Genomic DNA, 22,206 nt, shown 5'->3' with positions numbered 1-22,206 from the left:
CAGTGGGTATGTAACTTACTTAGTCTAGATCTTGGTTTTGGGCTAGCATCTGGCGGGGGAAAAAAGGGACACCAGGGGCAGGCAGGCAGGCATCATGATGAAATTGCATGGTCGGCGGGCTTGGTTCTTTGGATATAGACGGACTCGGGAAGGAGCACACATGGCAACAGCATTTGCTGGCTGGATAGCACCCTAAGAGGCATGATAACATTGACCTCGGAATAATCATATCTGCATTAATTTGGGTATAATTTGCTTTATTTTGTTTTCGCTTGCTTTGACAATAATGACTTCTCTCATGCCTTCGCCTCATCCTTTACAGAAGCGGATTCTTCTACTTTGACCTCACCTGCGGGCTGCTCCGGTGTTGGTGTCGGCGTAGGCTGCTTCTCGATCTTGGCGTCTTCGGCCTTGATCTCCTCGGCCTTAACCTCCTCAGTCTTGACTTCCTCCTTCTTGACTACCGGCTCGACAGCCTGGGCCTTGCCCGCCTTGTCCTTGTTATTCCACAGGTCCAAAGCCTTCTGGATCTTGGGTGCCCAGACTTCCTCACCCAGGGCAAGGTCGGAGTACTCCATGCAGTTATCAGTGCCCAGGACAAACTCGCCTTGCCTAGATCTAACCAGTTCAGCCATCATAGCGCCGCACCCAAGCTTTTCCCCCAAGTCGTGGCACAGACTGCGGACGTAGAAGCCCGAAGTCACGGTCATGCGGATCTTGGCAGCCGGAGGACCCTTGCCCTCCCAGGGGAACGGGGTATCGGGCGACGGCGGAGGAGGAGCAAGATCCATACCCCTGTTCTTGGCGTACTTGTCCTGCTTCTTGTCCTTGCCCTTCTTATCTTTCAGAGCGCCCGACATCATGGGCTCAGCAGCGCCGGTCTCCGTCTTTCTCTTCTTGCCCGCGGGCTCCTCGGAAACCAGCTCATCGACCCGTTCCTCGGCCGCGCGCTTGTTGCTCTCGTGGTTCGCCAACGCCTTGACCTCCTTCTCCACTACCTCCGGTATTAACGTTGCGGCCTCCTCTGTGCTGGTCGTGCCGTCCTGCTGGTTCTTGGCCACCTGCCACACCGACTTGACCACGTTTTTCTCGGCCTGCTCGGCCTCCTCCGTCGGCCACCGGTGGTTGTGCGTGCCGGGTTCGTACCACTCGGTCAGCTCGAGTTCCGTCACGTCGACCTCGCGGGTCTCGATCTCGCGGGGGATCGGCTTGCCCTCGCGCGCGTATTCGTATAGCGGCTTGCCGTTCATCTTGAGCGCCGAGTAGAGAGGAGGCATCTGCTGAAACTTGCCGCGGAAGGAGTTGAGCGCCTCCTCGACCTGCTCGCGCGTGATGTTGCTGTAGTCGCCCTTCTTGATGAGCTTGCCAACGCGGTCGTAGGTGTCGGTGCTGGCGCCAAAGACCACGACGGTTTCGTAGGTCTTGGTGCAGCCCAGGAAGTCGTGCAGGGCCTTGGTGCCCTTGCCAACGCCGAGGATCAGAACGCCGGTGGCCAATGGGTCGAGGGTACCGCCGTGGCCGATCTTGACGTTGATGTCCCGCTTGGCATGGGTGCGGCGTTGCTTTTGGTATTTGCCCTCCTTCTCACGGAGGGCGCGGTCGGCAGCTAGGAGGGGCGCGAAGAGCTTGGACGGGTTGAAGTGGTGTTGACAGTCGCGGATGACCTGGGCTGAGCTCATGCCATAGGGCTTGTTGATGGCTGATGTTGAGTTCAAATTAAGTCAGTTTTGTGTCTTCATGATGCGCCTCTCTGGACATCGGCTTCTACAGAATGCGCGCCGAAGACTGAAGGCGTAGGTAGTGATGACATACCGAAGACGCCCTCGGCGAGGCTATTCTGTGCCATCTTGATAATTGACCTCCAGATCATCTACAGTCTCTGGGGGTTGGATGTAAGAGGAACGGAGGGAGGTTCGCGACGGGAATACACAACACAGCCTCTGGACTTCCGATGTGCAAGAACGGGTTTCCAATTGGAGTCTCCATGCGCAGGAAGCTCTCCCTCGAAAATTCCTACACTAGACTCGGACCTGACACTGCAGGGGACCGGTCACTTATTTTAGGGCTTATCGCCCCTTATCAGCAGCGGATGCGGAGCCGGTATACAGGGGTTAAAGTGCCTGGGCCCCCACACTGACGAACGATTTGGCAATCCGACCGTCGAGGTCGCGGATGTTGCTTGCTTGTTGCTTCCGTTGGTGGAACAAGTCGCGTCCATTGGCTGTTGCTCCAGGGCCTGTCTTTTAGTGAGAGAAGTATCGCGTTACATGCCACTCCCCCCTCGAGATAATACCCTTGTTCTGACTGTTTTCCTCCACTTCCTTTGTTTTTTTTCTGATATCTACATTGTAAAATACTTCCATCTTCTCCCCTTGTCTCAGAAACGAACCCACTTTGATAAGTGTCGACTCGACCGTTTATGAGGGTCTAGAGGCTGTCACCAGTGTTAACAGTTCGAAATCAAAATCCAGGCAAGTTAGCTTCCCGCCAGAGTTCCATGAAACTCGATATCTACAATCATATCACTGCCGAGCTGCTTTCGTGGGGTGAAACGACAACATGGCCGGACCAGGACGCCCACGGCGCAGAAGAGGCTCCAGCGCATCCATCGACTCGACCGACGATAGGCGCCGGCGATGGACAAGAGAGTCGGCGATCCTCAAGCCGGTCACCCCAGGCACGTCGGATGACCTGTGGCCATATTTTGCCGTGTTGACGGATGCCACCATTTACCAAAAGGACGGAAAGACGCTGGCAAACCCGCTACATGTCGATCTCGAGGGGCCATTTATCGTACGCGGAAAACTCGAACCGGTGGAAGACGGTGACGACGAAGCTCGCGAATGCTGTAGGTTGACTTGTTGACGCCCATTCCCCTCGGGAAGTTTCCCCGCTCAGATGCTAACAACCACCAAGTCCACAAGCCTTACAACAAAGCGACGTATATCGAAATCTCTAGATCGGAACGATACTCGATCGGATATGACCCAAACACCCTTTGGGTTTCTGGCGCATCGGGATGGTTCGAAATCATTCCCTCGAGGAAATACGAAACCATGTACAACGAGGTGATGGAGGCAATCACCCTATACTATGGAATCATGGGTCCGTACGAGGAGCACAAGAGGCTGCTAAAGAAGGCCGACAAGAAGAAGCGCAAGGATGTAAAGCCACCATCTTTGGACGAAATCTTCTTTTCATACGCGCTGACGGCAGGAGATGGAGCTGTCACGGTGAAAGAAGAAGTTGAGGCCCGATGTCTGAAGTGGGCACAGTTTCTGTTAGCTCATTTCCCCAAGGAATCCGAGATCAGATGGCAGGACACCGGGTTTGCCGCTTGGCTGCAATCAGCCCGCCCAGACCTTCAAAAGAAGATCAGCGACGTCGCTGCTGGATTGCTCACCAAACCAGCTGCTGAGCCGGAAGGTTTACTCGCGCGGGACGATCACTCGCCTCAATCCCAAAGCTTAGCGATCCGTGAACCACCGAAAGGCAGGACGACCAGGACCAGTCGACAGGCTAGTGAGCTGTCAGACCAACGCTCAGACAAAGGGAAGGGTATAGCCAGAGACAGCCCTGTGGAAATTCCGATCCCAGCCCCAGTGTCACACCGACACCTATCTTCAAGTTCCCCTCGCCCTCGGGCGTCGCCCGCCGTCATTACTGGTAGTGACGACCTTCCCGATGACCCAGTCGATAGGCTCATCGCTCTGTTGGGAGAAGTTGCCCAACGTATTGACATCAAGACGGTGAAAATGTCAAAAATCAACTCGGACTTATTCTACAACTGCAGGATCAAATACTACAATGCCGCCAGGGAGCTATGCGAGCACTTTGCAAAGGATCTTCTTGAGCGACTACCACCAATGTGGGACAACACACCATATAAGGCTTGGCTCGAGGACGTTGTTGAGAATGGACGCCCTGCTCCAGTGGAATTCGTGGTGGAGGATATTCCTCAATATTTAACTCGTCGGACCCGGCGGCAAACACATATAAGTCGCTTGTCAAGCGCTCTCGGGCCTACCCCTAGTGTTGAAGCCGAGTCAAAGGATGAAGTCCGGGCTGGAAAGCAACCTCGGGTAGGCCGTCCATCCGGCAAGGTGGCAACCCTGCGTGTGGCAGGCTCCAAGCGACTCGCATCCGATATGATTGATGAAGACGACATGCCGCCCAGGCGCGGACGAAAAGCCCTAAAACGAACAGTCAGGGTGGAGGAAGACGAGGAAAGTGACGCAAACAGCGTCGTCATTGATATAGCTGATGACACGGGCGTCATACCGAAAGATGCAGTCCGAATAGTAGTCCAAGCCGAACGCCTCCCGACCATGTCACCGGCCGGTCCTAACGGGACCTGGACGTGCGATCAGGAAGGGTGCAACTACGTGGTCCGGTCGGCGGACGAGCCCGAGGGCCAGGATCTCATCTCGAAGCACTTCAAGGACCACGAGGAGCAGGCGCAGAAGATCAACTTGGCCATGGAGGAAAGTAAGGCCGGACATTTGCCTATCAAGTATGACTTTACTTTATTGTCTCACCCTCCACGTTAATTGTCGTCAATGACCAGTTATTCTAACTAGGCAGTCACAGTCATCTCCTCGATAAAATCCAGGCGATGGGGAAGAATGCCCTGGCTAAGAAACGGGGTTCGCTGAACGGGGAACCGCTGCCACTCCCGATCAAACGTCGGTTGTTGATTTAAGTCGACAAAATCGACTGGTCTTCCTGCATGATTGCTCTCGCGGCCTCCATGAACCGATCTCGCTATGCGGGGAGCAATCGCCTCGGACTTACAATGGCGGCTCGGAAAGGTCACCACTGGTAGTTGATTGATACCAACTGTACCACATACAATGTACTTGGCTTTGGGTGGCGGCCAAGCTTTAATGGGGTTTGGGATATCTGCGAATTAAGGTGTTTTGGAGTTCATGGAGATTCAGGTTATACGGAGGCTTGATTCGCTGTTGCCAGGTAGAGCATCTTTATCGAGCCAAAAGGGAGTATGGCTACAATAAGTGCTGATTAATCTCTCAAATTGCTTTGTGCTTGGGCAGGTCTACCTGCTGGCTGGCTGTGTACATATACTCACGAAGGGTTCAAGCGTTGCTCTCAAGAGCTCAACGACGGCGAAGACTACCGGTGTTGTTTGGACCAGCGTGGATCATCTCGGGAAGCGTTCCTGTTTCCACTTCATCCCCAAGCATCCATTCATCTTCCTCTACTCGACAATTGGTATAATTGCTCCTGTTTATTCGCTAGCTAAGAAAAAATCGAATCGCTTGCCGACCAGTAAACCAGTAAAGCCAACGCTACGCTTTGCCCAGCCTGTCTTCCTGTATACACCTGTTCCACCTCCTCCCTCCTCAACTCTCCTCTTCTCTATCGCATCCTAGGGTTACTAGGCAACCCCATCCTCCCTCCTCCTGGCGGCAGTCTAGGTCCACTCGGCAATCCCACATTTCCATGTCCCCCATCATAGCCCCCTCCCCCCCTCCTCCTACGGACCCTGCCCTCTGCTGGGAAGCAGCAGCAGGCGGCGCAAACGGCCCAGTCCCACTCGAGTTTCCAGGACTAGTTGTCCTCGACCCGCCCCAAAGCCTCTGCTTCAATTTGTCCTGCGCACTAATCCCACTGCTCCCACTGTGCTGCGCAGGCATTGACGCCACGCTGCTAGCTGCTCCGCCTCCTGCTGCGGAGCCGTAGGGCCCCGATTGTTGATGGCCGTACCCCCCATTGCTGCTGGTGCTGCCGGCTCTTAGACTCTGCGGCGGCGCCCCTCCTCCTCCTTGATGCTGTCCTCCTGCTTGATACCCACCACCATGGCCGGGGGCGGCGTTGACAGGTGACGAAGCAGCTGAGGAAGCGGCGCCGCGGGCGAAAGGGTTTCGACTTTGCGCCGCACTTCCTTGTTGCGCTCCTGCTCCTCCTCCTCCTCCTCCTCCTCCCCGGCCGCCACCGTTGTTATTGTCCCATAGACTGCTTAACTGTTGTTGACCCTGACCGCCATAACCGTTATATCTCTGTTGTTGTCCTTGCTGCTGCTGTTGTTGTTGTTGGACAGGAGGAGGAGCCTTGGGGTCGGGAGGTAGCCAGGAAGGAAAGTGTTGACCCTTTTCGATATAGTAGGCGCGCAGGACGCGGCAGACGTGGGTGTCGTCTTCGGTGTCGCCGTCGGCTTCGCCCGAGAAGTAGGTGCGTTGGAGCTTGGTGATGTTGTTGGAGAGGTTGGAGTACCAGGAGGACATCTTGGTTGTTGTTGTTGTTGTTGCCTTTGTTGGTCGGGATGTTGTTTGTTGTTTCGGATTTCCTATTGTGTAACGGGTGTTCTTGTGGATGGGTTACGTTCGGTTGGTGTAATTAGATATCTGATGTCTAGGTTTATCGTGTGCTGTTGGAAAGTCAAAGCGAGGTAGGTTTGGTTCTGTCGGTGACGAGGTGCTACGACCAGCAAGCACCCCTTGATCGGATCGCGAGATCGGGCGGTGGGAAGCTTCCTTCAGGTGGTTGTTGCGGGTAAGGGTATTTTGCAGTTAGCCGCGGTGTGTCGGTCAGGCACAAACTTCGTGTTGTTTGATTGGGAATTGAAGGTTTGTTCGTGTCCCGCGATATAGAAAGGAAACAAAAAGTTGCCAAAGTTCCTTGTTTTCGTGGCCTTCTTTGAATGTGGAAGGTAAATTGATGGATTGGTTGATCGCCAGGAGAGATGCGAAAGGCGGCGTGGGTTCCAAGGGGCGTTTCATCACTGCGCGACCGTTACCTCCTGTCCTGAAGAGCCACTGCCCCACCTATAAATCACATACCAACCTTGACTTTACAGGGCCGCATGGCGAGCCTGTGACCCGCAGGGGGGGTAGAGGTAGTCCAGTGGTAATGCATGCACTTTTGCTCCTCGCATATCACAACCGCAAAGTAGCTGGAGGTAGTTCTCCAGATTGAACAGACTTAAACATGAAAAGAGCTCTTATTCTACGAGCCATGCAATCATTACATGACAGAATGTCAAGACCGGTGACCAATCTGCCAGATGCCAAGGTATCATCATCTAGTACATCAACAACAACCACGATAACAAATCTCCCACGTCCCTCTTTTAGAAAGCAAGCAACTTCTCCCTGTCCGTCTCGTGCTCCACCTCGATCTCCTTCTTTTTCCGTGCCTTCATCTTGGTGACCTTTCCTCTCTTCCTCTTATCGCCAGCCTTTGTCTTCTTCTTGGTATCCTCCTCGCTGTCGCCCTCATCGTCGTCATCGTCATCCTCGTCGTCGTCATCCTCCGCATCGTCCTCGTCGTCGCTGCCGAGCCAGTCCTCGATATCGTTGAGCTCGTCGTCGGTCTCTTCAAAGTCGGACACGTACTCGACATTGCCGTCCTCGATCTCCTCCTCGAGCTCTTCCTCTTCTTCTTCCTCCTCATCCTCGTCCTCGATGCCCTCATCCAGGTCCTTGTCGCGGGTACCCTCGCCCTCCTTCTCGAGACCCTGCAGCACCTTCTTCCAGACAGACTCGGAGCAGTTGAGGGGCTGGTCGCCGTACATTCCTTGCCTGAGACGTTCCAGCAGCTCTCTCTCGATCGTCCTCTCCAGCTTGGCGGCAATGAGGGCCTTGCGCTCTCTGGCCTCTTCGCGGTGCTTGACCTTGGGCGCCATCTTGGGCACCAGCTTCTCGCCGAGACGGTCCTCCTCGGCGGCGAGTTTGCGCATGCGGGTCGCGACTTGTACGAGACGGGTGAGGCGCTGCTTGCACTTGTGGAGGAGGAATTTGGGGAAGTATTGGAGGCGGTCCTCTATTTGCTGGAGGGCTTCGGCGTAGTTTTGCGACAACTTGATCTTCTCCCACCATTTGGAGGGCATGTGGGCTCTCTCAATCTGTAAGAAAGGGGAAGGGTGTGTCAGCTAGCTGGTCCCGGGGATCTGGTAGGTTCGCCACAAGGAGCGGATACGCACGGTCTTGATGTAAAGGTATATTGTGCCCTTGGGCGAGGTTCTGACGGTCGCATAACGGCTGTTGGCTAGGGGGCAGCTCTGCCTGTTGCAGAAGCCGCTGACGTTGTACTCATTTCTGCAAAAGTTGTTGCCCTTGGTCGTCTTGAGTTTGAAAGCACAGAACTGCTCTGTAGGGTCGAAGGTTAGCGACACTGCGGGGCAGGCAGGCCTTTTAACTTTCGAGAGACTGCGACATACGGTTGATGATCTGCCAGACGATTTCGTCAGACATGTTGACTGTAGTCGATCTAGCCGCCTTCTAATTGTCGGGGTATCTTCGAATTGGCGTTGTGGTGAAAAAGAAAGGTCAACTTCTCGAAGAAGGGAGCAAGAGCAGGTCGTGTGTACGAGGAGATGGAGAAGACACAGGCGTGGCTGCGGTTGCCCGATAAAAATTTAGAAATGGATCTTTCTGAACTTTTGATGCGGTTGATGTGGTCCGTGCAATCGCTGGACATCCCAGCAGCTTTGGGGTTACAGCCAATCATCTTACAGCGATACCTTGAGAGTGGCTGCTCAAAGGTCTTGGCACTCGCTCGTGTTGCAGGGGCGGCTGTTTATTCAAGCTGCCATCGAAGGTTCACCAACCAGGGCAGGGCATCTCTTTCTCAGTGACATCTCTCCGCTGAAGACATCACTTGTGTGAATTCATGTCTTTTGGTTGAGGTCAATGTTCCGCCATGCGCTAAGACGAGCTGCTATCCACCGACCGGGAGGCTCCCGAGTCACTTCTTGTGCACTACGATCACGGCAGCAGCAGCCAACAACATGTCTTACCCGCATAGCAAGAAGCTACCATGAGTTTGGCCGTAGGGCGTCTGCCTTTGACACCGTCTCTGGGGGTAAGGGTCAAGGCGGGAATCCTAGAGACTCAACTCTGCCCTTTCTTACCAACGACACCATCTATGCCCTCTCGTCAGGGTCAGGAAGAGCTGGCATAGCCGTAATCCGTATTTCTGGACCCGGATGTCTTGATGTAAACAACCCCTCCCACACCAAACATTATCACTCGCTCTTGACATAACTAACACCAAGCAAAGGTCTACAACTCACTATGTCCCACCAAACTCATTCCCAAACCCAGATACGCCGCCGTGCGCACCCTGACCGAGCCCACCGGACCCGGTAAGGATGCCTCATCACCATCAGCAGCTAACGCCAACAACGTCCTCGACACCGACGCTCTGGTCCTGTACTTTCCCGGTCCCAAGACCGTCACAGGCGAGGACGTCCTCGAGCTGCACGTGCACGGCGGCCCAGCCACCGTCAAGGCCGTTCTCTCCGCCATTCCCAAGTCCACTTCATCGAGTACCATCCGCTACGCCGAGCAAGGCGAGTTCACCAAGCGCGCCTTTCTCAACAACCGACTAGACCTCGCCCAAGTCGAAGCGCTCGGCGACACACTCTCCGCGGAAACCGAGCAGCAGCGACGGGCCGCCATCCGCGGCACCTCGGGAGTGTTGGGCAAGACGTACGAGTCCTGGCGTGAGCAGCTACTCCTGGCCAGGGGCGAGATCGAAGCCCTGATCGACTTTAGCGAAGACCAGCACTTTGACGAGTCGCCTACCGAGCTGCTGAGGAACGTGACCCGTCTCGTCAAAGAGATTTTGCATTCCATCAAGCTGCACGAGCTGGGCAGCCAGCGGAGTGAATTGCTTCGCAACGGCATCCGCATCGCCCTGCTTGGTCCGCCCAACGTGGGAAAGAGCAGCTTGATGAACTTGATCGTTGGAAGGGAGGCAAGTATCGTGTCTTCCGAGGCGGGAACGACCAGAGATATCATCGAAGCTAGTTTGGATATTCGTGGGTATTTGTGTTCGTTTGCCGACACGGCGGGGATTCGCACCCGCTCGTCGCTTTTGCCTGCTGAAGAGAAGGAGGCGCCCATCGGCAAGATTGAAGAGGAAGGTATCCGTCGAGCAAGACAAAAGGCTCTTGACTCCGATGTCATTATCGTTCTGGCTTCTGTCGAACCCCATTCCAACGGAATCGAAGGCTACCGCCTAAACTACGATCTATCAACCCTCGACCTCGCCTCATCCGCACCAGAATCTCTCCTGGTGATCAACAAATCCGAGACCGTCCCTCCCTCCGTCCTGGCTCAATTAATTCAGTCCTTCAAAAACGACGTCCTCTCCACCGCTCTCCCTGAAGACTCTCCCCTCAGATCTCAAGATCCGATTCTGATCTCCTGCCGAACCGCCGAGCAACGCTCCGGGGGCGTTGACGACCCAGACCCAGGCAAAATCCATCACCTAATCTCCCGCCTATCCTCTTCCTTCGCTGAGCTAACCGCCATCCCACAAGACATGGAGCACTTGCTGGGCGTCACGGCGAGGCAGAATGAGTTGCTTGGGCAATGTAGAGATGCGCTGGAGGATTTTATGGCTGAGGCGAACCCGAACCCGCTTATTGTCGAAGGGGTTCCTACAGAAGAGGAAGTGGAAGCGGATATTGTGCTGGCAGCGGAACACTTGAGGGTGGCGGCGGGGAGGTTGGCTGCCATCACGGGGAAGGGAGAGGCGGGGGATGTGGAGGAGGTGTTGGGGGTTATTTTTGAAAAGTTTTGTGTTGGAAAGTAGGCTGACGGTGGGAGTTGAGTAGAACGGATGGTGGTGAGATCAGGACAGCGCATGACTGAGTTGTCAGTTGGATCAAAATGAAGAATAATATATGCTGAAGTCTATTCATCTCTATAGCGTTTTTGTCCTCCCTCTCTATGACTGCCATTATATCCTTCAAGCTGTTTGCATGAGTCCACGAGGACTGTAAAGTCTGATCTATGACAGGTTAAAGAAGATGAAGGGAAAAAGGACTTGGAAAAGCTGAAGTAAAACTGAGGGAAGAAGAATCGCACCCCATGAATATGTGAAAACCACTTTGCATCATCAGGATCGCATCCAGCCGCCACTACCCAAGTATAAAATTCCCGCCAAACAGAAAACCCCTTGAAACTCCCCAACCCATGCTTTGCCATAAAAAGTAGCCACCCTTTCCGCCTTTCTTCCACATTTCCAGAAGAAAGATACCCCAATCAATTGATTCCACCCAAAACTCCAATAAACTCCCAAACATGCAATTCGAAAGTACCGTTGCCGGTATTGCTCTTGTACAAGTATCAAAACAGATGGTGCGAATGTGTGAAGAAGACTCAGAAGTGTTCAGATTTACTTCTGTTCCTCATCATCGCCATCATCGCCCCTGGAGAATGAGTCTTGGTTAGTCATCGTCCATCTCAGAATCAAGTTGTGATTGTAACTTGGGCACTCACTTGTTGTAGCCAGAGCGGCCAAAGTTGCGGAACTTGTTCTCCTCGTCGTCATCACCGTCCTTGTTGTAGCCGGAACGACCAAAGTTGATGAGGTTCTTGTCTTTCTCCTCATCGTCGCCGTCCTTGTTGTAGCCAGAGCGGCCGTAGGCGACGGGGCAGCGGGTAGTGGAGGATCCCATGACAGCCATTGTAGTAGATTATCTTGTGTGTGTGTGTGTGTGTGTGTGTGTGGTGAGAGTGGGTTATGTTGTAGATAGATGAAATAAGGGTGAGAGTAAAGAGTGTCTATATATTAGCTTGAAGCTTTGAAAGGTTGGAAGCTGGTATGGTGATGATATATGTCTTGAAGGCCAATGTTGGTGATTGATGCTGAAGCTGATGTTGAGAAGAAACAACCTCATAATTTGGGCACATCCAAGGTCTTAAGTAGGGCAATAGGAAACACCGAAAAACAGGCAACTGCATTTTGGCTCGAGGCCAGCTTGAGGCCATTCCCGGAGTAAGCCATCTCGGCTAGGAAGCACCTTGGGGGTGCTGGGCCCCCAAGCGCCGCAGCGGTCCGCGGTGTCTACGCATGACATAAGGAAACGGATCTGAGGTCCGTCATCAAGCATGCCTACGCCCGGTGTATGGAGGTTGACTGGTGCGTTTCTGAGCAAGACCGTGTTGTATCGTCAATCTTGTGGTACGGGGTTAGTAGTCACAGCCCCCCCCCCCCCCCCCCCCCCCCCCCCCCGAAGGTGTCTAGGAAATAGAACCTCGTAGTTTAGGCTTCCATGTGTCAGGGGTACAAGCGAAGGCACCCAGATTTGATCCAGGAGAAAGGCTCTAAGCGAAGTAGATCCGCTCTTGCAAGTATGTACCTAAGTAGTCCCACAAGGCTGTTCAGGGCCTCGTCAAAGTGTCGTCTCTTTTGGCCTGTGTTCACCGGATGTTGTACAAATTCGGTCAGAGTATCGCTAATAGTAGATACGAACCGAGAAGAACCCCCCTAGCCAAGGCTTCAAGGCTTCCATTTGGGGTTGTCAGAGCTGAAGGGCAGGCGGCCGCGATGTAACGGGAAGACTGAATGACGCTACAGTAACTGTAGGGCTGAGTCCACGATACACAAGTGCTGGGAGGATTTTGATAGGCCCCTGAGACGCCGAGTCCAGCGAATTGAGCGATGTGACTCGGTAGACATTGATGTTGTCCACTCCACCAGACCGCGCCGTCGGGTAACGTCCACACATCGCTCGGTTCTTTCCATGTTGCTTACAACGCAGTCGAGCATCAGACTTCTTTGTTAGGAACGGTGGCTATGTGGATGCATTTGGCGGCTTCCAACCAAGTCGTCACGCCGAAATGTGTGGGTGCAACAGTCATCGTTCAAACATGGGTGCCGTACAAAGCCGCTCTTTGCCTGTCAGCGGCATGGACTATTGATGTGTATGTACCTGGACCCTGAGATTGGGGTGTTATTCGGCGGTACTTTTGTTTGAAGATAGCATCAATGGCATTGGCAGGATTTCGGTTCGAGCTCTCAATGGTCCGGAGAAGACGATGCTTCCCCATCAACTGCCAATTGGGGATTATGCAAGTGCCGGATTCCCAGATAGGACTTATTCCACTTGAATGGCCTAAAGTCCGAACCTCAACGGCTGCTCTTCAGAAGCATGTTGAAAAGGGTGATTGGATCCCAGTTGCGTGGATGGATGAGACGTTAGAACAAGCCTTCCGCTGCTTCCGTCTGCTTCTTTTGTGCCTCTGCTTTGCAGTTCTCTGCCACCTCCTTCTCATCACCAACTTGCCACCTGCCGGTTGAAGAAAGAAGGCACTTGGCACCACGCACACCGAGTCACTGAGTAGCAACTCGAATACCCTTGGCTAGTAGACGGCTGACCGAGGATAATTCTCGTGTATGTACTGTATGTACCTTGTATGTATGTTGATGACGAGATTGCGGCACTCGAGTGGCCTCTGCCGCTGGGGAACTGACCGCGGCGGCGCATTCGGCAGGTGTTGCCGGTTGCTTACGGCGTACAAACTTACTAGAAGAGTTCAAATTGTTCGGTGTTTCGTTGAAAAGAAATCTGAAGCCGCCTGACAGGAGCCGCCGCCGGCGTTTGTGGGGGTCACCAAAGGTAGGTACCTAACGGCACCCGACGGACTTCAACCCCCGGCCCGTCCCCCGGTGCGGGGCACTACATACTGTACCTACGTCAACATGAACTCCGTTTCCCTCTCCGTGCCTCCGGCATCCCCGGAGTATATCAATACATGAGTTGACTCAATGTGGTCAACTAATGCGCCTGTGCGTGGTAGGCTTCCATTTCGCCCTCAAAATAGGTGTTAAAGCCAGCACCGAGTCAGAGATGGACATCACTGCCGAGCACTGCCCCCTTTCCAATTGCAACCTTCCACTTCCGTTTGGCGCCTGCACTACCAATTTTCGTTCCAGTCTTTGCTTAGTAGGAGAACAACTTTCACTCCCGCAACAACATATCAACCCTGTATCTCGGACTTTGCTAGACTGCAGTGATCTCATTCCACCCTGACCATCTACATTCGGGGTAGCACAAGCCAAAGTGGCATTCTCGGAAGAGATGAGGTGCATTCCCAGGCTACACAGCATTTAACAAAAACCGAGCTCGGTGTGGGGGTCTCTTTGAGGTTCGAATAGGCGTGGGTTGAATAATCCAACACATGACACAAAGCTGTCTGCAAGAGCTCTTTTTCATTCTTAATCAGCAAAGTCCTGCCACGTCTGACAAGCGTCAGAGAGACTTGACAGCATTTTCACCGCAACTTCAATTCACCACATAGATTCAAAAGGTCTTTCTACCTTCCATTGCCCCCCCCCCCCCTTTTCTTACTCAGTATTGAGCGGCTCTGCTAATTCCAAGTCTTAGCTCGGGAAGGATGCAATAACAGCATCCAATTGCCGACCCTCTCCCGCGAATATCATGCAGCCCTGCGGAAAGAAGAAGCACGTAGGATGGGAAGTCATGTCATCAGCACAGTAGCCCAAGATTTAGCCCCAAAGTTGGGGGCTTCAGATGCCATTCTCGACGGAGATGCCGCTGCACGTCGTGCTCTATAGGCTTATCCCGCCCAAGTGAAGCACGGGTAAACAGCCGAGTCGTCATGGATGGTGCTGTGAAGCGTTATGTTCAGGGGAAGCTGGTCGTTTCTTGGGCGTTGAAGCTCACAGAGAGAATAGCCATCCCGCTGTTATTTGAGCCTAGGTCTGAAACTAGATTACAAGGTCTGAGTCTCAGATGGGCCACGTTCTGGTGCTCATTCTCCCCTAGATCTCAGGGTACAACAATTTGCCTACAGGAACTTTGAGAGATATATGACTGTCTTCTTCACAGGGCTAGGTGCTGTTACCCAGGCAAGGGTATACAAGTTAATCTCTCTTTCTGCAAAGAGGCGACAGGGCGCGTTGAAAAATCCTGAGGACGGTCAATGACTCTAGTCACGGCACATATAGATTCAGCCGGTGTGGATGAACGCCGTAAGACTGAATATGGAATCAGTTTCAAAGTTACTTTTTGGGTCTTGAAGCGGTTGGTAAAAACAGATGGCTGGCAGTACCAGACAGTGACCGCAAAGGAGTGATTAACACAGGCTTTGATGGACTTACAGAACGAAAGGACATGAAGTATTCTTCACTGGGATAATATGGTCAGGAAGAGCTATCCGTCAACTTTGGGATAGTACTACTCGAGTGACATCTGGTCTCCCAATATGTGGAAAGAAGCTTGAGAAAGCTAAGAAAACCACGGTATTTGATTTCTTGATTTCTGGGTAAACTAGCACGTGCCAAGTCACTTGATTACGTGTTGAACGTTTCCCTCCAGTGCGACTTAACTCAACTCTGGCGTTGAAACCATATCTTCGTCCCAGTCATCCATTCTGTTAAGCGAATCCCAAAGTCCCCAAACACCGATCGATAAATTTCATCGACTTTTGACACACCTTAGAGGTAAGATTCTGAAATAAGGCTCGTCTCATACTGAAAAGTTATCGCATCATCTGATAATCTGAACTAGTCGGCACGCTTTAGTTAGCTGTCAACAATGAATAGCTCTCCCTCCGACCGACCTCCAATGAGACGAACGAGAATAGTTTGCATCAGTGACACCCACAATTGCACAGTCAAACTGCCCAAGGGTGACGTTCTTATCCATGCAGGCGACTTGACAAATCAAGGTAGTCTTTCAGAGGTAATGGTTACCATGTTCATCCCAAGCTGACCTTATAAACATTTGTCAAATTTGTCACTCATTTCGCCAAACTGACACTCATGACAAACAGCTCACCAAAGCAATTCAATGGCTAGAAAAAGCCGACTTTGAGTCCAAGGTCGTCATTGCCGGTATGTCTCTTATCAGTCCTCACCCCCAGTTACCCCTAGCTAGTCAAAGAAACGGACACTCACCTTTGTTCACTCAACAGGAAACCACGACAAGGCCGTGGACCCGGCTCCATCTTCCGAGTCTTCCCAGCACCAAGCCCTCTCTCCAGAATCCTGCCACTTCCATAACCAATCCCTGCCCAATCCAAAAGAGTGTCTATCTGTTCTTGCGACTCACGGCCCATCAATAACCTATCTACGCCATGAGTCTGCTGAGATCAAGCTCACGCACCCAGCGGGGCCCAGGACAAAGTTCAAAGTATTTGGAAGCCCTGGGACTCCTGGACTTGGAGAGAAGTGGGCGTTTGAGTATGAGAGGGATGTGAACGATCCGAGTCGTGCGAGATATCCACGCCAAGAAAATGGAGCAGTCGCCACGGAGATCAAGTCTGGTAGTCAATCCAACCCTGAAAAGAAAACCGGCAGCTCTGGTTCACGATCACACTTCTCGCCCATTTTGAGTTCCATCTCCGCCAAAGAAATCTGGTCCTCCATCCCTCCAGATACTGACATCCTCGTGACGCATACGCCTCCCTACGGACACTGCGACCTTGGTGTCGTCCGCGGGTCAGACGGGTCAGACGACGGCCCTTCGCCCGCAAAAACTGGAGTGACTGGAGGGGAAGAAGCAGAGACAAAAACAGAGAGAGACCGACATCTAGGCTGCCACTCCCTCCTCCAACGCTTATCAGTTGTTCGACCAAGACTACACGTCTGTGGGCATGTACATCGCGCAAGGGGGGCTGAAAGGGTTCGGTGGTCACCAGTCTCGTCTCCTTCCGCTTCTGTTTCAAAGGGAATGGAAGATGATGGTGAAATAGGATGGATAGAGTCCACAACAGAGAAATGGACGGATCCAAGCCCCGATCCAAAGTCAGGGAAGATCAGTTTGGTTGACCTGACGGGTCGTGGTCGTGAGGAAGGAAGCGGGAAATTAGACTGGGTTGACGTCGACACCGTGATTGGTAAGTCAACAGGAGGAAGAAAAGGACGAAAGGAGACGTGTGTGGTTAACTGCGCGATTTTGGCAAGCAATTATCCTCATGTGGGAGGAAAGAGGTTTCACAAGCCGGTGGTTGTGGATTTGGAGTTACTGGTTTGTGAGGAGAGTCAAGATTGTTAGGAAATACTGGATCAGCAAGAGGATTGGAAGAGTTGCGGTCAGAAAGACGAGGAAATGAGCCTGCTGAAAGAAAATTACTTGATCACAGAGACTGAAGTGATGGAACAAGAGAATCCCAAAGGAAGGTACGAGATTTTGACTATCTCGAGCCGGGAAGGTACGACTACGAACGTTTCCGAAGATTTGGATCTCGTAACCAGAAGATGGGAAGCATAGCGGAGAGGAAGGTGTAACTCGGCATCACTACCTGGAAACTCGCTCTTTCCTAGATAATCATGTCATTATGAGAGGGGTCCAGTCCTTGGGCAGAGACGAATGTTCAGACGACAGAGCTGAAGGTAGACACTCAATTTCATATCTCAACTGGAGGGATATACGACAACAATATTCCGAAAGGTAAAGATACCTAAGCTTGAAGCAGAGAAAACTGAGATCAATGACTGTCAGATCCTATAAAGCTCACAGTCATTGCCGGTGTCCAAATATCTTGTTGACAGCTACTACAACGGAAGAAAGGCATTGGGGCTAATGCAAGGTTTCGACAGAACATCGTAACTCAACCAGCATTATTCCCATAACGGGAAGAAACCCAGGTAATTGTGACTACATGATACCTACGTAGGCTTTCATCATCATCTATCAATGAAGACGGTCCTACTACCTTTTTACTCCTTTCGAGCTCACCATAGTCGTTATGTCGTCCAGGACCACGAACACAAAGTGAAGAGATTTCAAGCATGTACTGGATGACTTTTCTGTTTCCCTTCTCTTTCTGACTTGGGTCAGGTATTCTGAAGGTTTCTTACCAATTCTGCTCGAGCGAAGCTCGTATACGGGACGACGTTTCCTATGCGAGGAGTCTCTTTCGTACCTCTCAGCTTTGTCTAAATGACCAGCTTCATAAAACCTCCCTTCTTGTGGCTTGCTCCATCGACATATTACTAGATTGACAACCCAAAAGCGGCATTCAACTACCCTCTGCAGGATCTCTCTGACAGGACCTGGTTCAATGACCCGAACATCCGGCTCTGATTATTTTTCCTCGTATTTGATTCCGTACCGTGGGCCAACAAGTCTAAAAGGTAGTTCAATAGGGCCCCAATCTATATTCCCCTATCGTATCTGTCCAGTTTCTTTCGGGTCTGAACACAGAAGAAACTCCGAAAGTAACATACCCTTCCATTTTCTAACCCAAACTATCGACTCCCTACGTCTTCTCCTCTTCTCTTAGACGTGACCGCCTTCCCATATGAACCCACTTCGTCAATCCTTTTCACATGCTCAACTGGTTACATCCATCTGTTTCTTCCGCTCTTCCGCTTTTCCGTTCCGTCCCTAAGTCCCGACAAGAAGGATGTCACCGCCTACCCTAAACTCAACCCCTGGATCTCCCCATCTAGCCCTTAGTAAGCTAGTTTTGCGTATACTATGCATAAGCCTCCACTGGTTACTCAATTGACTTCATTGCAGCCATCCCCATCCCCGCCCCCATCGACGGAACCATCCCACCTCCCTACCCGCCACCACCCGCAACCATGTCCCCAAAAGGCGACTCAAAACCCATTCAGTTGGTTAAGCCCTCAAGATCTCCCGTAGGCAGTCCCATCCAGTATCCACCCAGGGTCCCATCGGGGAATTGACCTATCAAAGCTCAGGTTCCAAGTCTTAACCTAACCCAATCGAACTGAATGTGGATAAGCATCAACGGTTCTGATCACTGTCGTCGTGCCACGATTGCTTTTTTTTTGCCAAGTACCGTTTTAGCTATCGCGTCAGCCCGGACTAACACGCTGAGTTCCTGACTACGCCAACAGCGAAGCTGAACTTGTTTAGTCTAGGAAGATCACGGATCGGGCAAGCCGAAAACCACACCGTCGGCTTCTCGACTTCGGTGTAGAAGCGAGGGAGAAGGCCTCCGCGTCTTCTGGAGCCTATCATAGGCTTTTGGGCGGGAGCTTAGTTCGGGTGTTTAAATGCCGGTCACGAGGTGCAGGTACCTGACGAGTATTAGCTTTGTAAGTTTGACAGTCTGACTGACAAATCGGCCGTCGGTCGGTCGGTCGGTCAATGTTGGGGTGGATGTGAGTACCATCTTCGGACCTGTTTGCATAGATATCCTAGATCGGTATCCTTACTCGTTCCTATCACGTAGCCTTCGTTATCATCTCCTCGGTCACAGTTTCCAACCATGGATAATCGAGAGGATAGGATAGAATACCTACGTACCCAGACCGCTTTCTTTGCCTCACTTCACCTTACCTACTTTCCTTGACCGTTCCACCCACATGGCACCCGTTTTGAGCTGCTCATGTCGTGACACGAACGGCGGCCCCCGTTTTTTCGGGCTATGCCATCATAGCACGCACCTTGGCTTTGACAGTCCGACAGGTTGCCAGCTGATCCCTTTGGCCTAGCTTTGTGGGTTTGATGGGGGCCCGCCGTAGAAGAGTCAACACGTGTCAGGCCTCACAGGTCGGGTTGGACCTATCACCGCCCGCTATGCATTTCTCTTATTCTCCCTCCAGTTCGAGGATGTCAAGCTTTGCGCTAAATGGCCGAACATTTCGGGTAGTCGATCCGGGGTCGAAGGCGGAGACCACACCAGACGGCTTGGGATGCGAGACGGATTGAGTCCCGAACGGTCTGCCTCGGAAAGCCACTGATGGACAACGCCGGAAACTGAACCCGGGTCGAACCTAAGAACCATATGGCTGGTAGCTTGAGCACTCCCAACCTCTGTCATTGGCACGCGACAGCAACTTCGTTGATCCGTTGTCAGTGTCTGTTGATCGTCGAAATAGGATCATCGCGGGCTCGTAGCAAACAAAGCCGGCCGTTTCCACCTGCCTACACTAACGTGTAGGCGACATTTCCGTAACGCTGATGAAGTCATACCAGGAGGTTGCCATGTGGGATTTGCGGGCGAACCGGCACTTTGGGAGGTCTTGGGTCTCCATATTATGGTACAATATGGCGGTTTGACACACGCGGTGAGTTGGGTATGTCTCCATTGCCATGCGGATTTCGTCGGCAAATTTGTTGATGTAATTGGCTTTTGGCTTACTGATCTGCAAGATGGGCCTGAGCTAGGTTTCAGAATATGACAGCTCATCCCGTTTGCTAGGAAGCTTTCAACAATCGTTCTCAGGGTCCAGATTCGCATGGGCAGTCTGAAAAACGATGCTACCATCCAGCTGGAAAGATAGTTTCGGTTGTCGGTCGGATAAATCTCCAAGTTGGGGTCAAATCCACCACCCAAAGTCTGTCATGCAAGAGGCGATTTATGCGGGGTGTTCTTCAATCACACGCCTAGATGCGAGCTGTGTATACGAACGATGTGAGTGAGAATTGTGCGTGTGTATCTCCGAATTCGCCATGTACGGAGACCCTCGAGGTTTTGATTTGAACCCCTTGACGGAACAAATGGCGGCCCGCTCCGATTGCACCACGGAATGCTGTCCGCTATGTCGATCCCCTAGCCTTCTTCTGGCTGATATTCCCCGATCAGCTGGGTCTCTTCAACGCCCGAAGGGGTTGGAGGCTCAGGCATAATGGTCACTGACCACGTTATGATTTGCTGAAGCCTTTCCTCCAAATGTGTTGTGGCGATTGTGCAGTTTGCCTTATGACCCCAATCATGTTTGTAAGAGTGCTCTCTGAAGTAGAAGCGCACAGCATTATAGACAGGAAAGCAAAGGAACAAGATGTTGATCAGGGTGCATGTGACGAATGCCAGTCAACCAGCCCAGTTCGAAGATGGCCAAAAGATAGAAAAAAAAAAAAAAAAAAAGAAAGGGTAAAGGGACAAGGAGATGCCTGCCAAGGAGGTTTGGGGTATGCGCAACACGTAGTTCCATCAGCCGGGAGAAAATCGGAGCACGAGTTCATCGGGAAGCGGCTCTAGAAGCCCTCGTGTCCAATCAGCCTGACGCTTCTGCCCCCCGCTACTTGACATACAATCTACCCCTGGTATGTTTGTTAGCTTGATACAAGCAGGGGTGGAATACAAGGATGCAAAGCCAATAGAATCTGTTTATTTCAAGCCAATTTGAGGTAAAACTAACACACTGTGAATACTATTATATATTATTAGACATCGAAAACAGGGATTTTAACGTATGAAAACAGGGATTTAAAATATTAGAAATTAATATCCAATATAACCGCTATTTATAATAATAATAGACTGTAACCGCTTGGGCATCGAATGTACTAGCTTTTTTATATAAGATTTAGGGTAAACAACCTATACCTTTTCGATAGCCTCCTTAAAGGTATTCCTAATCGGTCTAATTGGGTAAGTACGTTCAATCTAGCGTTTTATCTATAACTAGATATATTCAATTGGGTTTAAATTAAGCGAATAAACTAGCTATTTAACCTATTTATCTATTGGAAATAGCTCATTTAATACTACTTTTATTATACGAGAGGTATGAGCGGGGGTATTATTTTATTGAACTAATTAGTTATAATCTACGAACTAGAAAATATAAAGTAATAGTAAAATATATTATTAATAAGAAGTGGAATTAATTTTACCCTATTTTTTATTTTAGACTAAGTAAAGCCCCTTAACGCCGCCTACAAAATAGTCCTAAAATATTTAGCCGTTAGCTTTCTAACGAATTTGAACTATTTTATTAGGATCTTTTCTATTAAATATAATAATATATTTACGGCTAGAACTAAAGTTATTAATTTAAATTTTATTAAACTATATTTAATTCTCCTATTAGAACGATATTATATTTACTTAATTTAAAGCAAATTATAGGCGAATTTAACGGTTTTTAAGGGTTAATAATTATTTAACCGGTTAGAGGATCCGCCGTACGCCTACTAGTTATATAGCGCTTTAAATTACACGGGTACTATATAACTCTAAAATTGGGAGAGCTTTACAGACTTTAAACTATAGTAAAAAACGCTTTAATTTGTATAGAGTCTATAAGAATGCCTTTACCTACTCGCGAATCTCTAACAGTACGACGGACGGACGGCTATAGAGAGGGAACCTAGGTTTAATATTTATAATAATAGTATATAATACTTACCTTTCTATAAAGGTTAATATACGGGCGATTTATATAATTGATAAATTTATATAGAAGTATAGTATTTTAATTATAATCCGCTCTTCGTATATAATAAACATTAATTTCCGGACTGGATTAATATAGTACCGGGAGAAGGAAAGGTTTATAATATTAGCGAAAGGAGTACAAACTAGGAGATAGTCGGGTTAAAGTAGGGTGGGACCTTCGAAATTAAGGGTGGATAAAAACGATTTAGTTTAATTATAAAAAGGTTTAATAATTATACTAGGAACGTTCGAAGTAATTAGAAAGTTAATTTAATAAATTGGGGTAATTGGATTATTATTAATATAAAATTTATATAATAAAAATAATAAATTTATTAGGGAT

General features: G+C 50.7%; 8 protein-coding genes across 8 annotated transcripts; 4 read left to right on the top strand and 4 right to left on the bottom strand.

Annotated features, from left to right (window-relative positions):
• Positions 1-296: 296 nt before the first annotated feature.
• On the bottom strand, positions 297-1,846 carry B0T23DRAFT_307928 (pseudouridine synthase; the record flags this gene model as incomplete). The annotated part of the gene is made up of 2 exons (XM_062834447.1): positions 297-1,699; positions 1,813-1,846. 2 exons carry the CDS (start codon positions 1,844-1,846, stop codon positions 297-299), a joined length of 1,437 nt encoding a protein of 478 aa, XP_062697702.1.
• A 713-nt stretch (positions 1,847-2,559) lies between these two features.
• B0T23DRAFT_309211 (uncharacterized protein) lies at positions 2,560-4,702 on the top strand (the record flags this gene model as incomplete). Its single annotated transcript, XM_062834505.1, has 3 exons — positions 2,560-2,848; positions 2,917-4,513; positions 4,585-4,702. The coding sequence occupies 3 exons, from the start codon at positions 2,560-2,562 to the stop codon at positions 4,700-4,702; spliced, it is 2,004 nt and encodes a 667-aa protein (XP_062697701.1).
• A 677-nt stretch (positions 4,703-5,379) lies between these two features.
• B0T23DRAFT_409922 (Sec1-binding region of Mso1-domain-containing protein) lies at positions 5,380-6,706 on the bottom strand (the record flags this gene model as incomplete). Its single annotated transcript, XM_062839384.1, has 2 exons — positions 5,506-6,706; positions 5,380-5,443 (listed from the first exon to the last, which is right to left on the bottom strand). The coding sequence occupies exons 1-2, from the start codon at positions 6,243-6,245 to the stop codon at positions 5,380-5,382; spliced, it is 804 nt and encodes a 267-aa protein (XP_062697700.1). The 5' UTR covers positions 6,246-6,706.
• A 238-nt stretch (positions 6,707-6,944) lies between these two features.
• Positions 6,945-8,357, bottom strand: B0T23DRAFT_330803 (ribosomal L28e protein family-domain-containing protein). The gene is made up of 3 exons (XM_062835715.1): positions 8,180-8,357; positions 7,943-8,109; positions 6,945-7,864 (listed from the first exon to the last, which is right to left on the bottom strand). Exons 1-3 carry the CDS (start codon positions 8,211-8,213, stop codon positions 7,091-7,093), a joined length of 975 nt encoding a protein of 324 aa, XP_062697699.1. The 5' UTR covers positions 8,214-8,357; the 3' UTR covers positions 6,945-7,090.
• A 202-nt stretch (positions 8,358-8,559) lies between these two features.
• B0T23DRAFT_350913 (uncharacterized protein) lies at positions 8,560-10,563 on the top strand (the record flags this gene model as incomplete). Its single annotated transcript, XM_062836066.1, has 2 exons — positions 8,560-8,957; positions 9,022-10,563. Exons 1-2 carry the CDS (start codon positions 8,652-8,654, stop codon positions 10,561-10,563), a joined length of 1,848 nt encoding a protein of 615 aa, XP_062697698.1. The 5' UTR covers positions 8,560-8,651.
• Positions 10,564-11,053: 490 nt separating this feature from the next.
• Positions 11,054-11,557, bottom strand: B0T23DRAFT_34198 (uncharacterized protein). Its single transcript, XM_062835896.1, has 2 exons — positions 11,253-11,557; positions 11,054-11,182 (listed from the first exon to the last, which is right to left on the bottom strand). The coding sequence occupies exons 1-2, from the start codon at positions 11,438-11,440 to the stop codon at positions 11,149-11,151; spliced, it is 222 nt and encodes a 73-aa protein (XP_062697697.1). The 5' UTR covers positions 11,441-11,557; the 3' UTR covers positions 11,054-11,148.
• A 441-nt stretch (positions 11,558-11,998) lies between these two features.
• On the top strand, positions 11,999-12,262 carry B0T23DRAFT_371422 (uncharacterized protein). The gene has a single exon (XM_062836648.1). It carries the CDS (start codon positions 12,029-12,031, stop codon positions 12,245-12,247), a length of 219 nt encoding a protein of 72 aa, XP_062697696.1. The 5' UTR covers positions 11,999-12,028; the 3' UTR covers positions 12,248-12,262.
• A 3,054-nt stretch (positions 12,263-15,316) lies between these two features.
• B0T23DRAFT_308799 (Metallo-dependent phosphatase-like protein) lies at positions 15,317-16,777 on the top strand (the record flags this gene model as incomplete). The annotated part of the gene is made up of 3 exons (XM_062834490.1): positions 15,317-15,463; positions 15,555-15,615; positions 15,696-16,777. 3 exons carry the CDS (start codon positions 15,317-15,319, stop codon positions 16,775-16,777), a joined length of 1,290 nt encoding a protein of 429 aa, XP_062697695.1.
• Between the last annotated feature and the right edge of the window lie 5,429 nt (positions 16,778-22,206).

Source organism: Neurospora hispaniola (assembly GCF_033458365.1).
Source record: "Neurospora hispaniola strain FGSC 10403 chromosome Unknown B0T23scaffold_1, whole genome shotgun sequence".
NCBI classification, from domain to species: Eukaryota; Fungi; Ascomycota; class Sordariomycetes; order Sordariales; family Sordariaceae; genus Neurospora; species Neurospora hispaniola.
This window is presented reverse-complemented; position numbering and strand designations above follow the sequence as displayed.

Coding starts and splice junctions, on each gene's coding strand:
- B0T23DRAFT_330803 (XM_062835715.1), bottom strand. CDS start 8,213: ATGTCTGACGAAATCGTCTGGCAGATCATCAACC. Junction 8,110..8,179: donor CGTCTGGCAGATCATCAACC/GTATGTCGCAGT, acceptor TCGACCCTACAG/AGCAGTTCTGTGCTTTCAAA. Junction 7,865..7,942: donor TATACCTTTACATCAAGACC/GTGCGTATCCGC, acceptor CCTTTCTTACAG/ATTGAGAGAGCCCACATGCC.
- B0T23DRAFT_34198 (XM_062835896.1), bottom strand. CDS start 11,440: ATGGCTGTCATGGGATCCTCCACTACCCGCTGCCCCGTCGCCTACGGC. Junction 11,183..11,252: donor GGCCGCTCTGGCTACAACAA/GTGAGTGCCCAA, acceptor CTCATTCTCCAG/GGGCGATGATGGCGATGATG.
- B0T23DRAFT_371422 (XM_062836648.1), top strand. CDS start 12,029: ATGTGTCAGGGGTACAAGCGAAGGCACCCAGATTTGATCCAGGAGAAA.